The sequence below is a fragment of the Rhododendron vialii genome, chromosome 4a (genome assembly GCF_030253575.1).
Source record: "Rhododendron vialii isolate Sample 1 chromosome 4a, ASM3025357v1".
NCBI lineage: Eukaryota > Viridiplantae > Streptophyta > Magnoliopsida > Ericales > Ericaceae > Rhododendron > Rhododendron vialii.
The window spans coordinates 14,167,771-14,183,544 of record NC_080560.1 but is presented as its reverse complement, the minus strand read 5'-3'; the positions used below and the strand labels follow the sequence as shown (position 1 = coordinate 14,183,544).

The following is a 15,774-nucleotide window of genomic DNA, read 5'->3' as shown; positions in this document are numbered from 1 at the left end:
TATTTTTCTAATTTATTGATCCATCGCAATATTTAGTTTTCCTGTTTTCCTTTTCTGCCAAGATAACTTAGACTAAACTTTTATATATTACAACTCATTCCTAATTTCCTATGATTATAAATTTATTTTACACAAAAAGCAAATAGAATCACCTGATGAGTCAACTTCAACGGCCCAATTCCTAAATTTCTATACATGAAAACCAATTTCAGTATTTTATTTTCTTAGTTTAAGGCTTGAGGCAATTGTCGGTATTCTACTCTTAATTAGTTGGTTGATTTTAATGTGTTTTAGTAATTTGAATGGAATTGGTTTTAATATAAGTTTTCTTTTTATTTATCTTTGTAATTTTAAATATTTTTTGAAGATGATAGCTTAGTTTAAAGCAAACCGTGGTTTAAAACCGAAACCAAACCGCATTTTAATGGTTTGGATTGATTTGGTTTTATGCCTTTTGTGGGTTGGTTTGATTCTCCAAATTCGTAATTCGTAAGAATTGGTTTGGTTTACTATAAAACCGAACCAATCCGAACCATGCTCATCCCTACTAGGTATGCACCTACACCCTTGATACTCAATCTAATTATCTCTTGAACTTAACTTAAATCTGAAAATTTTGTTCTTATTTGAATTTTTTTCGCATTTGTTAATTTTGAGCTAAACTTTCGTGGGTTATTGATTCGTTTCGATGAGAGGAATTGGAAAACTAAAATTTTATTACTTTTACCAAAGTATTTTGAGAAATAACCACTTTTTAGCCAAAAAATGACATTTTTGCGCTAAAAAATGGTTATTTCTCAAAATACTTGGGTAAAAATTAAAAAAAAAACTTTTCTGATTCATCTCATCGACACGAATCATTAACTCAAAAAAATTTGACACAAAACTAACAAATGCGAAAAAAATTCAAATAAGGACAATTTTCAGATTTAAGTTAAGTTCAAGATAAGGTGAAGTTTGCAAAAGCGAACAACAATCATTGGCCATAAGCAACTTAACACAGGACTTGGTGTTTATACTTGCGAGGTTTCATTTTACAAGTAGTTCACCCAAAATCGCCTATTTATCTTTCAACTTGTAAGTTCCAACCTAGAATCAAACATTCCACAGCAGCACTGCAGTAAAATATAATGAAAGCAAATAACAAGGCAAAATCAGTATCCAAGGGATTTAAGTGCGATGATGCAAATTATCAGTATCAACATTAATCATTATCTACTAAGAAAAAAGGAAGAAGCAAATTATCTCAAAATGGGGCCGGCGCTCCCTTCACAAACTGAGACATCATGAAGTAACAAAAACTCCGAAAGAAAATGGTACACAGGCTGAGCTATTCTTGATGATACAGCAAGGAGCATGCAGGTTTATTTTCTTCGTAATCAAAATTTTCAAGAAGCTACTTGAAATGATACTCGTCATCACTACCTCTAGGTGGATTTAGGAATGGATCTTGGAATGTCGAAATCTGCAAATACAGGGCTGTCAACTCCCATTCCCATGGCATTGAGACCATTGTCAACATATATAACAGCACCAGTGATTGCCGAGGCCAATGGTGATGCAAGGAAAGCAGCTGTATCCCCCACTTCCTCTGTTCACAATTTTTTTTCTCAGGCTTAGTAGTTGGAAAAGTAAATACGGAATGATAGACAAGCAAAAATGATTTACAAACAGATTTCTCCGACAACATTCAGAAGATGGACCAGTGACATTGAAATTAGCGGCCATAAATGGTGGCTCTCTGTTTGAAATGTAAAGCTACAAAGGCCACATGATTCTGTACAAAAGTTCTGTTTGTGCAGGCATCACTCAACATTTTGGTTTTTTAAAGTTATTTGAGTGGTGTCATTGGAAGCCCTATTTGAGCTGCTTCCATGGCTTTAGAAATTTGACAAAAGAACTGCTGTTGTTTACATGGAAATGTAATATAAACAATCACATGTAATGTCATACCCATACATGTATATGGTGAAATGTAACTCGATAGCACCAAAAAATAAATGGAACAACTTAATGAAGTCAAAGTTGTTAAGGAAAAGGGCAATGACTTGCCTGCAGAGAGTTCTTTCTGCAATGGCGCATTCTCCCTCGAATAGTCTATCATTCTATCGATGTAGCTAATACCTTTTGAGCCAATAGCTTTTGCGGCACGACTTTTTAGTGGGCCTGATAGAAAATTTTAATCTGTCAACACAAAGATGCAAGAAGGGAATATGTGGCCATTAAACATTCCGAACGAAATACCTGCAGATATTGAGTTGACTCTGATTTGGTTCTTTCTTCCAGCTTCAAAAGCCAGCATCTTCAACAGAGACAGAAAGGTGACAAATCCAAAAACATGAAGAACAAATAACTCTAAAGTCTAAAAATGATTTTGTATGAAAAAGCTAGAGGAAAAAGAAAGAGAGGAGAGAAATCTAACTCTTGTATCACTCTCGAGAGCAGCCTTTGCTGTGCTCATGCCTCCACCATAGCTACATGTAGAAGAAACATTTTAATTGATTGCTTTTATTACTTAGGCAAGTGGCCAGATGAACTTATGGCACAATTTAGAAAACAACACAGAATGCCAATGTACCCAGGCATGATCCTTTCAGAAGCAATGAATGATAGAGAAATTGTAGCACCACCTGAAATCAATACCAATCTCAGTTTTAAAATGTTTTTAAACGACAATGAAAAGGGGTAAAGAAGATGATGTAGGAAGAGAAATGTGCCTGGATTCATTATGGGAGCAAAATACTGGAGTAAAGACACAAAGGAATAACTTGAAGCAGAGATGGCTGCAAGATATCCATTTCTTGATGTCTCTAAAATAGGTTTGCCAACCTGCCCAAGGATTGCCAATGCTTAAATACCATTTCATGGTGAAACATCATCAATCAATCAATCAACCAAGAGACGAGAGAAGAAAACTGAAAAAAACTAACAAAAACTCAAAGATATTCCACCTCTGGTCCATTGGCAAGTGAGTGCACGAGGATGTCAATGCTGCCAAAGTCCTGCTTAACACATTCAGCAACTTCCTGCAGAGATATTGCAACTTATCAACAAAAAGCAGTGCTTTGAATTAAGTAATTGATCAGCCTAGTTGCAAAATGCATAAATCAGGAAGGTCATTGGACTTCTGATGCAGATTAGAGTTTGGAAAAAATAGTAGTTTATTAGTATTTTATTTTACTGCTTTAGTTTTAATATTTTGCTAGGAATCTTATAATTTAGGATTGTTAACATAGAATTATTTAGTTTCTTAATTTAGGTTGAGTCAGTTTCCTATTTTATGTTTTCTTGTTTTACAAGAATTAGGGTTGCTTCCGAATATTTTTATTCCTTTTTAATTCTAGGGTGGCTACTATATATAATAAGATTGTAGCCATTAGGGGAAGGGGGTTGATTATGAATTAAAGAAAATCGAGAATTTTTCTCTAATCGTGTTTGTGTTTCAAAGAGAGAATCTTTAACATAAGCCCCCGATTAAGGCTTCCCAAATATAATTTGTTGTGGACTTCACGTAGAGACTTTCAGGCTGCCTTTACCGAGTTCTGTTGATTTTTAAGTTATATAGGCTCCAGGATTTCTGGAATTTGCCACGTGAACTTTGTGGGCAATGTCTGTTCCATGGTATTATGGTGTGGATTTACTGGCCTCCAGGTAGAGGAAATGGTTGGGAGGACTAGAAGAAGATTGCCTAAGTGTTTTGGAGCTTAAAAAGACCATTCTATGGCTTAAGTAGTAACCGCGAATAGAAACTTTGAGTAGTGAGCAAAGAAGAGGAGAAGGAAAGGGGAGCTTGACCTTTTAAATGCTTAGGAAAACTCTATAAAAACCAATCTTTGCTCAAGGAAAAATCTTACCATCGTCTTTGATGTGATCATAGGATGAGTGAGAACTGAGAAGTAACTAATTTTTCTAAACAACCCACAACTCGATAAAATACTGAGAAGGGAAGAATCTGAATATTAGAAACTTTGATTAAACAACCTGACCCTGCATATAACTGAGTTCTGGCCTCCACCAACCATTATGGGCTTCAAGCCTTCAATAGATCTTCCATTCTCTTTGTAAGGTACATGTTTATATACCAAACTAGTATATCACAAATTCAAAATGCGTCGTGAATGGCTAACGTGTCCGACTCACAGATTATTGGTCAGTTAGTTTTGATATGTTATTGTGCTTGTTTACATCTTTATTACAAACTGTACGAGATCAAGTGAAATGGTACCTTAACAGTCCAATTAGATGATCCTGCATACCGCTTGTTAGTTTTTACCTGCACGAACCAATATCATAAAGGTTTCACCGAGAAAGATTTTAATTTGTATGATAATCATTCAAAGTATAACATGAATGTTCAAAATTACATCTTCGGGAACATCCTCAGGACAGTCATACACTGCATCCAATGGGTACACTTTTGTAATCTCCATTAAAGACCCATCTCGCAACCTGAAACATAAAATTTCAGCTAGCGAGAGTTCATAGAGATGAAAAAGTATCAGCAAACATCTGGGAAATACAAAATTCTCTCACGTGCGTGATTCATCAAATTTTCCACGTTGAAGACTGCTCTCAAAAATATTGAGTGCCTACAATGACATATGTGAGAAGTGTTACATTAAGTTCTGGAGAATATTTGCAACCACACTAGCCTTGAAAGCAGTAGTTAAATCCACATACAGGCACCCATGTCCCGACAAGAATTTCAGCACCTGCAGCAGCAAGAGATTTGGCTATTGCCCAGCCATACCCATTATCATCAGCTACGCCAGCTATAAATGCCCTCTTACCTGCCAATAGTTCTTATGGTTATAATAAAGTGCATAGTGGTGATGAAACAGAGCCACCAGGTATGGTGTGGCTTATGGATGTACAACAGTTATACACAAAGCCAGGAATAGAAAACATTTTTGCACATAGATTACAAGTCATTTTTGCAAGAAGAGGAAGAGGAAGAGGAAGAGGGGGCTGGGTGGAGGAGCGAGGCTAAGGAGAGTCAAAGGTTGAGGACCTCTTTACGTACATATATCTGGTTTTCACATGTATCTATACGTATAATAAGGAAATATTTTCTTTTGCTTACTGCTGATCATAAATATTGGAGATGCTGCCAACTATGAAATTGGTTTTCTACAAGTTAAGGTTTTGTACAATTGAGGTACTGTGATAAATTTGAGTTCATTGCCTTTTCTATTAGTTTGTAACTTTTTTTCCCTTTGAGATCCATATTTTTTAGAGGTTCTATCCCAGTTGGGAATGGGCTCCTTTCTCGATCACAGCTAGGTTCTAAATAGATTATCATTCTGAATCGCGGAAACAACATTATGGAGTCCAAGAAGGTTCTTGGAAGTTGGAACCAAGTTTCAGCTATCAAATATTCTTTACCTGCTAGATAATACTCACTTCTATAAGTTTCTGTTCTCGGTCTAAACTTTTCTTTTTTCCTCATGATCTATTCGGTTCAGAAGAAAGGAAGTAACGAATAAAAGGTCAATGAGAAAAACTACCACTGTCTACCTAAAAGTGAAACTACCATTGATTACCTAAAAGTTGAAAACTACCACAACAACACGAGCAAGTACCTTAAAAGCGGGAGGAGTAAGTAGAATGTAATGAAAAAGGAATATGTAAAGATACGCACCTCTCAAATCAATTGGCAAGCCAGACAAAGGACTGTTGTTACTTGCTTCAGACAACGCTTTTGTAACAAATTTCGGTGGTTTTGCAGAAATGATCGGGAAATTCTGGAAAAATGGAGCTGATGAGATTTGAGAAGAGCAATTAAGCCTTGGCCAAGATGATATGAAGATTGCAGTGCCAGGCTTAGAAACTTTGCAAGATGAATATGCGCAGGGCTTGGTAGTTACAGTGAGAATGCCAGGAGTCGCACTTGTTGCCATTCTGAAATAAGTTGACTCACAGAGATTAACAGCACAGATCTCCAGAGGTTGCAACAGAAAGCACTTAAAGGACCTGAATGAAAAGTAACAACAAAAACAGGATAATTCAAGAAGGCGAAAGAATTGATAGAAAACGTAAAGAATTTGACGCGCAAAAGGAATTTGCAACAACAAAGAGAAGAAAATCTCCTTTGTGTCATCTCTAAAGACTAAACGTAAATTCCAGAGCGTTCCTAGTTCCTTCCCATGCAAGTAGATAGAAGGGAAGGTCGTCGGGATGCACCCGAAACGGCGATTAATGTTCCGGCTCCGAAAGTACACGGAATCAAATGAGATCTCGTTTGCAGTGATCACGTTTAATCACAATGATCGTCTATGTAATCGTCCAAAATGCAGCAAATTTCGAATAAAAAAACAACAAAGAATCAAGCCATATCCCGCACGAATCAGATACTCTAACCGGATCGAGAGATGATACTACTTCATGACAAATGCACACATTATTACTCCTATTAGAAATGGAGAATCTGAAAAGCTCACCTTACGAGAGATGCAACTGAAGCGAGACTCCGCTCTCCTCGTTATTATCTGAGAGAGAGAGAGAGAGAGAGAGAGAGAGAGAGTATGGACGTAGCTTTGTTATGTGCTACATATATAAGGCGTCGATGAAATCGAAGTTGGTCTGCCTGGTAGTTCGGAGCAGTTGAAGAGCATCGTTAATGCCGAAGCAGAGAACAGGTGGGACGCGGGGCGGCCGAAAAGGTCGCCTTAAGTTCAAGCCCAAGCCCATGGCCTGCAACTTTGTTGGGCTTTTTTTAGCGCGCTCCCTTTCTCGACCGGGTCATATTTTGGGGCCCATGGTAGCCCAGTTTCAGCTATAATAAAGCGTGTTTGGGTTATATCATGTGCGTTAATTGGTGCGGACTTATTATATATAGGACTCCTATATATATAGCAGTCCGTTTCCCGTAAGGACCACCTCATTTTAATAAAATGCGGACATCTCTTTCCCGATTGAATTTCGATGATCCGAGCTGCTCAATGTGTTCAGAACATGATTTTAAGGGTATCCGCGAGAAATCAGCAAAAAAAATGACCGGGAAGGGCTTCATCCGAGCAGTTTTTGTTTGTTTTTTATCGAACGGTTCAAACAAAAACTGTTTGGATGAAGCCCTTCCCGGTCATTTTTTTTGCCGATTTCTCGCGGGTATCCTTAAAATTAGGGGTGTGCACCGGTCGGACGGGTCGGGTTCGGCCCCGACCCCGACCCCGACTGGTCGGTTGTCGAATTTTTGGGACCTGAACCCGAACCGAAGAAGGGGGGATACCCGTCCGCGTAACCGATTTTTTTGGTCGGGTCGGGTCCGACCAAAAACTGAAGTAAACTATATGAATTCGTGCCTTTTGGTCGGGTCGGGTAAGAAAAAACAGCACCCCGAGCCCCGAACCGAAAACTGATTTTTTTGGAAAAGTGTACCCGTACCCGACTGAACCATATGTTCGGCCCTGCCCGAAACCCTTCGGGTCGGGTCCGTCGGGGCTCGGGTTTTTTGCACACCTCTACTTAAAATCACGTTCTGAACACATTGAGCGGCTCGGATCATCGAAATTCGATCGGAAAATGGGAGAAATGAGGAAGTCCGCATTTTAACTAAAATAAGGACTCCCTCATTTGATACTGACTGATATATATAGAGACCAATTAAAATGGCCCAATACGATCCCATCTATTATGATGGACTATGATGGAATTATGGCTTATAAATATGATGTTTAGGTCTAACTCCAACTCCAAACCCTAGCCTCTTTCTCAAAAACGATCTCATCATGTGTGACATTAAGGTCGAGAGAAGTACTTTAGATGCGGAAAACAAACGACCACAAGAAGGTTTTCATCCTTCATGGCGACAGGTGCACATGCGATATTTATTTTCTTAATGCTTTGACATAAGATTTTGGGTTTATGGTTTCGTATGAAATCCTATAAGTGGTAGGGCTCTTGTCAGATTATTGAGGGAAATATAAGGCTCAGTTTTGATGGCAGGAATCAAAGATCAGGAATGAGTACATTATTCATGGAAATCTCATTCCCAAGAATGTGACACATGAATTATCCTATTACGGTGTTTGGTTCACTTGGGAATAATGTCGTGAAGGAAAAAAGAAGAAGATAAATTCCTATTCAAGCATTTGGTTCGACCATTGGAAGTTAAGAAACATAAATATTTTACTTAATTCTCCAAAAACACCCTTTAACAGCTAATGCTGTGTTTGGATGAGTTTTTGAGATTTTTTGAGTTTGGTTTTTGGGATAATGAGTGGAGAGAGAAATAGAGTAATGATTGAAGATATGAGTAATGAGTGGAGAGAGATAGAGAGAGAAATGAGAATAATGATTGAAAAAATAGAGAGAGAAATGAGAATAATAATTGAAAGTATGGATAATGAGTGTTTTTTGAGTTAAAAAAAAAATTCAAATAGCAAACCAAACAAAGCATAAATTATTCACACATCAAAATTCTACAAGCCAATAGCTAAATAAGAGTAGACTATGAAAAATGCCCAACTATTTGAAGTTTAGAATACTAGCCAACAAATAAACAACTTTAAAAATGTCGAAACATTGTTGCAAAAGTGAACTACTAGAACACACTATTGAAATATTAAACTGCCTAATAACCTACCACCAGGTACCTAAGAAAGTCATAAAAACCTAAAAATCTTTCAAGTACGTGCTAGAAGTAAAACTCCACATTTTAACCTTGGCGAAGGAGTTTCTCCACATATAATTTTTTTATATTTCTATTGAGAGTGAAAAAGATATCTATTTTTACAGAATTGATCACTCAAGATGATTAGAAATACTTGTAACACATTGTCCTCAGTAAAATTTAGAAGGTTCATGAGCTCTTCTGGAATTTGATTTCTTCTATCGAAGGCTTCTTGTTCATGTGAGAAACATACGCCCACGAGTCGCTTGTTCTTGCCTGGCCTTTTTTTCGAGGATGTTTGGATCCTCCAATCTCATTTGGCAACTTTGTAGGTTGTCGAGAAACTCCAACACCATGGTCTTCAACTGTATAATTATTAACATTTTCTTCTCTATCTAACACTTCAATTGTGTCTTCAGGTCCCTCCGCTCCTGGCCTTCGACTGTATAATTATTTACATTCTCTTCTCTATCTAACGCTTCAATTGTGTCTTCAAGTCCCTCCGCTCCTGCTCCCTCTGCTCCAGCTCCAGTTGCACGATCTTTGCCAAAAATCAAAGACAATACATTATAATATGGGAATGGTTGCATCCATAACCCTCTTGTATCTACTGCATACAAAGTAAATATAAGCCGAATAACTTTGTATTTGCTACTCCTATAATAGTAAACTAGTAAGTGTAAAAAATGTATTTACCTTGCACCAATCCTAAGATGTTTTGTCACTCGCAGTAACCCTTTCTAACCATGGAGCACAATACATCATAATGGTCCGTTTGTTGGACGGATAAAGTTTTGGGTGGATAAGGAAGAATGGTGGATAAGAGGTGGATATGTTATAAGGGGGGATTATTTAAGGAGGAAGGATTACCTAATACTTGGTTTAGGTAGTAGTTGATATGAGTGGATAAAAGTGGGTGGATAAGAACGGATAATGTGATAAATTATTTGGCTGCTTTCATTTAATCATTGCACGAGAATACAAAATGATTTGAGAGGGAATTTGGTCTTTTTCTCCACCCGGATAATGTAATTCTAGGGTGGGAGGTATTGTTAGTTAACACCTTTGCGGGCTGTTTGGCTGCCGGATATGAGGGTGGATCTGACAAGAGCCCTGATTTGAAATCCAGGCCCCACGCCATCTCCGGTCTTTGGCTCTCTTTCTGCGCGGGTGGATTTGCATAGAGATGGATTGCTTATCCGGCTTGGGGGTGGATTTCTAATGATGGAGGGTACCCCTGTCGTTAGCTAATCCAGGTGGGTTTGTGATGATGCTTCGTTCGTCGATATATCAAATAAGATCACCCCAAGCGTAGGGTATAAGCGTCCAATTGAAGCATAATAATCCGGAAGACCAGGATCGTACCCACGGGTATAATTAATACGGTTTTACTGGATTTGTAGAAGTAAGTACGGTTTTTGACTTTTAGGCAGCTAACTTTGTTCTATGTTTGCGGTGGAAAGTAAAAATGGCTAAATCAAAAAAAATGAATAAATTAGGATAAAAGCAGGTTAGGTTTAGGAATTACTAACACTCATGACTCGAGTTGAATTACATTTTTCACCCAATTACACGGTTTAAGATACTCAATTAAGGTTCTCAAACCGGAAAATAAGATGGTTCGATTACCAAGCTAGCTCTAGAATTTATTTAGCAAATGTCTTGTGCGACAGAGCTCCAAGCATCATGTGTGGTAAGTAGGCGATACTCTTACCTACACATGATCAAGGAGGTTAACTCCTTAGCAATTTGACAAATAAACCCGAACCCCACATCGATTTTCGAACCAAAGATTCAAACTTTATTGGTGAAAAATGTAATTTTTACTCGAGTCATGAGGTGCTAATCACCCCATGACCTAACCTTGAAAAACTACTCACACATATCTATGAAGATAAGAGCAAGCAAAAATCTACTTAGTATAATTAAAAATAATAATGCTAGAAGAAAATTAGATTAAACGATAGATCGGAGTAGCGGCTACAACTTTAATGAAAACAAAAGTAATAAAAACTAACTAATTAAGACAAAAAATTAAAGATTCAAAACTGAAAATGAAGAACAATGAAGAACAATTCCAAATCTAGATCTAGATCTAAAAATGATGTAATCAAATCTATTCTACTTGTTTGTACAAAGTGACATCACGGCTTTTATATTCTCTAAGTACGCGCATAGAATATTCTCCAAGATGCTTCAAAGATGCCTTCCTAAAGCCCTCGGCATCGATGGAGAAAGGCTTAAAGCTGCTGCTAAAGGTCTCGGCATCGATGTAACATTAAACTTCTCATCGATGCCTAACCCATTAACTGCCTAACTGGATAATCATCTCGGCATCGATGTAACTTTTTCCTTCCCATCGATGTCGAGCAGCTTAGCCCCAGCACTTGGTCTTGGTCACTGCTTTGTCTTGTTTTGGCAAGCCGTCGGGTCGCCTTCGGGTCTTGACATGCCTTGGGCCTTAAAAACACCTGTTTAATAGTCAAATTCCTACAAAACAAGGGTACGCTACCTCACGAGCAAAAGCAATTAAAAACCACTAAATTAATGAAAGAAATAACTAAAACTAGACAACTAGCGCATCTTTTATTGTATTATCGGGTGCTTATCAGATGATTTTGCCCTCACAAATCCGGGTGAGGTGTCTTGTTCTACTTTTTCTCTCCCCATATCGATCTGTAACAACGAAACAAAGAGAGAGAGAGAGAGAGAGAGAGAGAGAGAGAGAGAGAGAGAGAGAGGAGTAGGAGGTCACCGATTTGTTTACTAGTGACTCCACTATCGTACTCCGCCGTACGCTAGCTACTCTCGACCTCGTTTTCCTCCTTTGTACTCAGGTATTATTCATCTCGATTTGTGAAGGATGCCTTGTCGATCTGTGTAGTGTGATGTTTGGGGGTTTTGAGATTATTACTATTTGCAAACTGATTTAGGATTGTGAATCATTTTTGCCCTAATCTCTGGCACCCAAATAGGCCATTGTCGATCTGTGTACTGTGATGTTTGGGGATTTTGCGATTGTTACACATTTGAGTTGCCCTAAATTTGAATATCTGAGTTGCCCTAATTTCAGAGTTGTCCTAAATTTGAATATAATTTATCAGTTATGCGTATTTTGCCCTAAACTATGCAGATTTAACAAGTAATTTCGCTCTGTTTTGGTTCAAAATTTGAGGATTTCTGTGCAGGATTTTGGTTAAAGAAAATACGTATTTGAGAAACTTGTATTCAAGTTTTTTCTTTCAAGTTTTTGGTTAAAATATTCAAATTTAAATTAAGTTTCTATGGTCCGAAGTAAACATGTCTGTTGTGGCCTAATTATAATACTGCTGTTTTGTGGGTTGTGCTGGCTGTTCTTTGGGTTTGAAAGCTGTGTGTGTGTGTGTGCACGCACAAGTTGGGTTAAAGTTGTCTCAGAACGACAAGTTTTCTGGGCAGTTTGTGAGGGTTATGTTAATTTTATTTGTTAGTTTGAAAGCTGCTGTTTAGTTGGCCTAATTTCAGATGTGTCTCCATAGAAAATGTGCCCTTTTTTTCATTTGGCCTAATATAAATTGTGCCCTAAAATAGATGGCAAGAATAATGAAACATGAGCGAAGAAAGAAGGCAAAGCGTGAGGCATTGTTAGCACTTCTATGTGTCACGAGAACAATCAATATTGTTTTAAGCTTTTATATGTTAATTACGGACTTGGTTGGCGAAAGGGTTCGACAAAGGCCTCGTTTGTGTCTGAATCCTAATGTTTACCAATACCAAATAGACACACTTAATAGGTTGGTACACGGGAGTGACACAGATTGTCACAATCAATTAAGGGTAAATAGGTATGCCTTCATGAGTTTGTGCCATTTACTTGAGCAAAATGGACTAGAGGAGTCTAGGAATGTCACTCTTGTGGAGAGAGTTGCGATATTTTTGTGGGTTCTTTCGCACCATACAAAAAATAGGCGTACAACTTTTCAATTTTGGAGATTGGGGGAAACAATTAGTAGATATTTCAACGCTCTTTTGCTAGTGGTGTTGCGCCCTTCACAATATCTTGTGGCATCATCCAGAAGCTATTCTTGCTAATGAGCCGGATGTTAGGTGGAAATGGTTTGAGGTACAGATAATTTAAAGTGTTCAATTATTATAATGCTGTTATTCATTCTAATAATCTAATCTAATAAAATATATCGTTGGTATGTCGTAGAATTGTCTAGGAGTTTTAGACGGTACCTTCATACTTATCCTCCCCCCAACCGAAATGAAGGTACGCTTCAGATTAAGGAAGGGTGACTATGCCACAAATGTGTTAGGAGTTTGTAGTCGAAACCTACAATTCATGTATGCGTTGTCTGATTGGAAAGGCTCCGCCACAGACTCGAGAGCGCCTCGAAATGCCTTGGTGAGGCCTAATGGGTTGAAAATTCCATAGGGTATGTCACTTTGCAATCTTTCCATTAGTCAACATATGTCCACATTTGAATAAATGTACTCACCTATACTTATGTATGTCATTTGTAAGTCGTTACTATCTCGTCGATGCCGGTTACACTAATGGACCGGGATTATTAGCACATTTCAGGGGTCAACGATACCACATAAACATTTGGAGGCAATGACACGTGCCCCAAAGCAGAGAAGAGTGCTTAACATGAAGCACTCTGCCGCACGCAATGTTGTGAAGAGATGCTTTGGGGTGTTTAAAATGAGATGAGGAATCTTAAGATCGTACTCTTTCTATCCCATTAGGACTCAATGTCACATCGTCACAGCGTGTTGTTTCCTTCACAATCTCATTAAGCGTACAATGCCAGTGGATCCTGTTGAGGCTGAATACACGACGTGGGAGCAGCAAAACCTACATAATGTGCCACCTGAAGAGTACATTACAAGCATTGAACCATCAAATGAATAGACCTAAATGAGGGATAATTTGACAACCGAAATGTACAATGATTGGTTAGATCATCATGAGGCTGGCCAATAGGATTTGTTTAAATTATGTTGTTTCTTTGTTTTAAGTGGATTTGTTTAATATGGTTGTTGAACAATTCTGGCCAATGTTGAAACATATGAACTATTTCCATGTAATGAATACTATTTCGTGAGTGTTTGCCCTATGTCAAATTGTTATTGTCATAGAAATCAGGTTAGCAAATATCATGGAAAGTCAAAGAAGTTTCAAATCAACACGAACTAATGCCAATAGAGGACAAGAAAAACAATTGCGTAGGTTATGGACTCCTAAGGAAGAGGAAGCCCTACTTGTGTGCATGTTAGACGCGGTCTCGGAAAAAAAAATATGGAAAGCCCATAATGGTTTCAAGTCGGGCTTCTATGTTGAAGTTGAGAAAGACTTGCAAAAACTATTGCCTGGAACTACTCTCAAAGCTCAACCAAACATAGAGTCGAAGGTCAAATTTTGGAAGGAAAAATATGGTCATATTACCGACATGATGCGGCTAAGTGGCTTTGCATGGAATCATGCAACTAACTCCATAGAGGTGGATTCGGAGGACGTGTGGAAGGAATATGCGAAGGTAATTTCTCTATTCATTCATTTAAACCCACCTTGACATTGTTGTTGTTCTTTTGCAATTAGTTTTAACTACCGCCCTCTCATGTAATGCATGTCATTGAACATGTGTAGTTCAATTCAAAGTGAAAGACATGAATGAGAAGGCTTTCCCCATGTATAAGAGTTGGCAAATTTTATTTGGGATTGATAGGGCAACAGGTGATTTTGCGGAGGATGTGGCGGACTTAGACAATTGTGACCTCGTTCAAAGCCCAAACCCAGATGAAATCCCAAACATGGATGAATACTTGGAAGAGTGTTATACACCTAGGTTTGCAAATGGTGAGGCAATATGGCCAAGTGATACTTTTGCTGACCTACCGTATGCCAACACTCCTACAACCAATTCTAATGCCAACACTCCTACAACCAATTCCAATGCCAATGCCAATGACCGTTCCAATGCCAATGCTCATGCTCGTGCCAAAGCCAATCCCAATGCTCGTGCGAATGTCAATGTCAATCCCAATGCACGTGTCAATGCCAATGTCATACCAATGCCCCTAAAGAAGAAGGCCAAAAAAGAAGTGGCCATACCTGAGGCATTGAGAAATTACCTAACTCAAAGCACTAGGGTAATGGAGAAGATTGCGGATGCCATAGACTATGACAAACAACTATCTTTTAGAAGGGAGAGGGTGTTTGACAAATTGCTCAAGCTTGACATGGATGATGATGATAGGTATATCGTTAACGCCATCATCGTTTAAGCGGAAGATGGGATGGACACATTCTATGGCATACCTGCAGAACGCAAACAAAGATTGATAGAGTTGGTATTGGTGGGGAAGTTTTATGGGAAAGACAAGTAGGGATGTCTTGAACTTTATGGGCCGTTTGTGAAGGATGTCATTCCTTCTTTTTGAGAATGGTAGTAGGCCCTTTTTGTGAATGGTGCTACAACCTTTTTATGAATGGTACTATGCTCTTCTTGTGAATGGTTAGAAACATATATATTTGTGGAGGATATCATTCATTCTTTTTGTAATGATGCATTAGATTATGATATTTTTAACTACATGTAATTAGTAGATTATAGGACAACGATGATGATCTACGAATATGGTAGATTATAGGGCAACAATGATGATGTATTTAGGGCAATGATGATGCTAAGACAAATGTGACTAAACTTGTATTCGTTGGTACTTCTAATGGCAACTATGATTCTGCTGATTTTTTGATAGCTATGTTAGTATAGATGACTATGATGTTATTTTTACCTAAGCTAAACCTGATTTCTATGATGTTGGCATTTATCGATGGCTATGATGTTATTTTTACCTGAGCCAAACCTGATTCCTATGATGTTGGCATTTATTGGTGGCTATGATGATATTTTTATCTGAGCCCAACATTATGTATGTGTGTATGTTGAAATTGAGAAGACAGAATATTAGTGTGTGTGTGTGTGTGTGTAGTCTAGTGTGCAAAATGCAGTCCTATTTATGGGTTTTGCTGGTCACTGGACAGTGCAGGTTATTGGGCAGTTTTGAGGATGGTTACAACACAGTGCAGTTTTGCTGGTTTCTGGCCTAGTGTTTTGTTGGTTAATGGGCTGTTTTTGCAGGTTTTTAGGCCATTTTCATGCTGGTTTATG

The 15,774-nt window shown here is 38.1% G+C and overlaps 1 protein-coding gene across 3 annotated transcripts; it reads right to left on the bottom strand.

The window, feature by feature from the left end:
* Positions 1-1,089: 1,089 nt before the first annotated feature.
* On the bottom strand, positions 1,090-6,660 carry LOC131322818 (enoyl-[acyl-carrier-protein] reductase [NADH], chloroplastic-like). Of its 3 annotated transcripts, XM_058354319.1 has the most exons (14): positions 6,441-6,626; positions 5,642-5,973; positions 4,681-4,790; positions 4,534-4,589; positions 4,365-4,449; positions 4,226-4,273; positions 2,952-3,026; positions 2,718-2,829; positions 2,579-2,630; positions 2,423-2,474; positions 2,245-2,302; positions 2,053-2,166; positions 1,426-1,591; positions 1,090-1,115 (listed from the first exon to the last, which is right to left on the bottom strand). In XM_058354319.1, exons 2-13 carry the CDS (start codon positions 5,898-5,900, stop codon positions 1,428-1,430), a joined length of 1,185 nt encoding a protein of 394 aa, XP_058210302.1. In that variant the 5' UTR covers positions 5,901-5,973; positions 6,441-6,626; the 3' UTR covers positions 1,090-1,115; positions 1,426-1,427. The 3 variants fall into 3 exon arrangements, with proteins under 3 accessions (XP_058210302.1, XP_058210300.1, XP_058210301.1); XM_058354317.1 differs by lacking the exon at positions 1,090-1,115 and having other exon boundaries at positions 1,142-1,591; positions 6,441-6,660; XM_058354318.1 differs by lacking the exon at positions 1,090-1,115 and having other exon boundaries at positions 1,142-1,591; positions 5,642-5,901; positions 6,441-6,624.
* Positions 6,661-15,774: the final 9,114 nt, after the last annotated feature.

What these genes read in the sequence shown, in the direction of transcription:
- LOC131322818 (XM_058354317.1), bottom strand. Translation starts at nt 5,900, where the DNA reads ATGGCAACAAGTGCGACTCCTGGCATTCTCACTGTAACTACCAAGCCC. An exon ending in TTGTCGGGACATGGGTGCCT is followed by an intron (nt 4,590 to 4,680) that starts GTATGTGGATTT and finishes ATGTCATTGTAG; the next exon opens with GCACTCAATATTTTTGAGAG. An exon ending in CTCTCGAGAGTGATACAAGA is followed by an intron (nt 2,303 to 2,422) that starts GTTAGATTTCTC and finishes TCTCTGTTGAAG; the next exon opens with ATGCTGGCTTTTGAAGCTGG.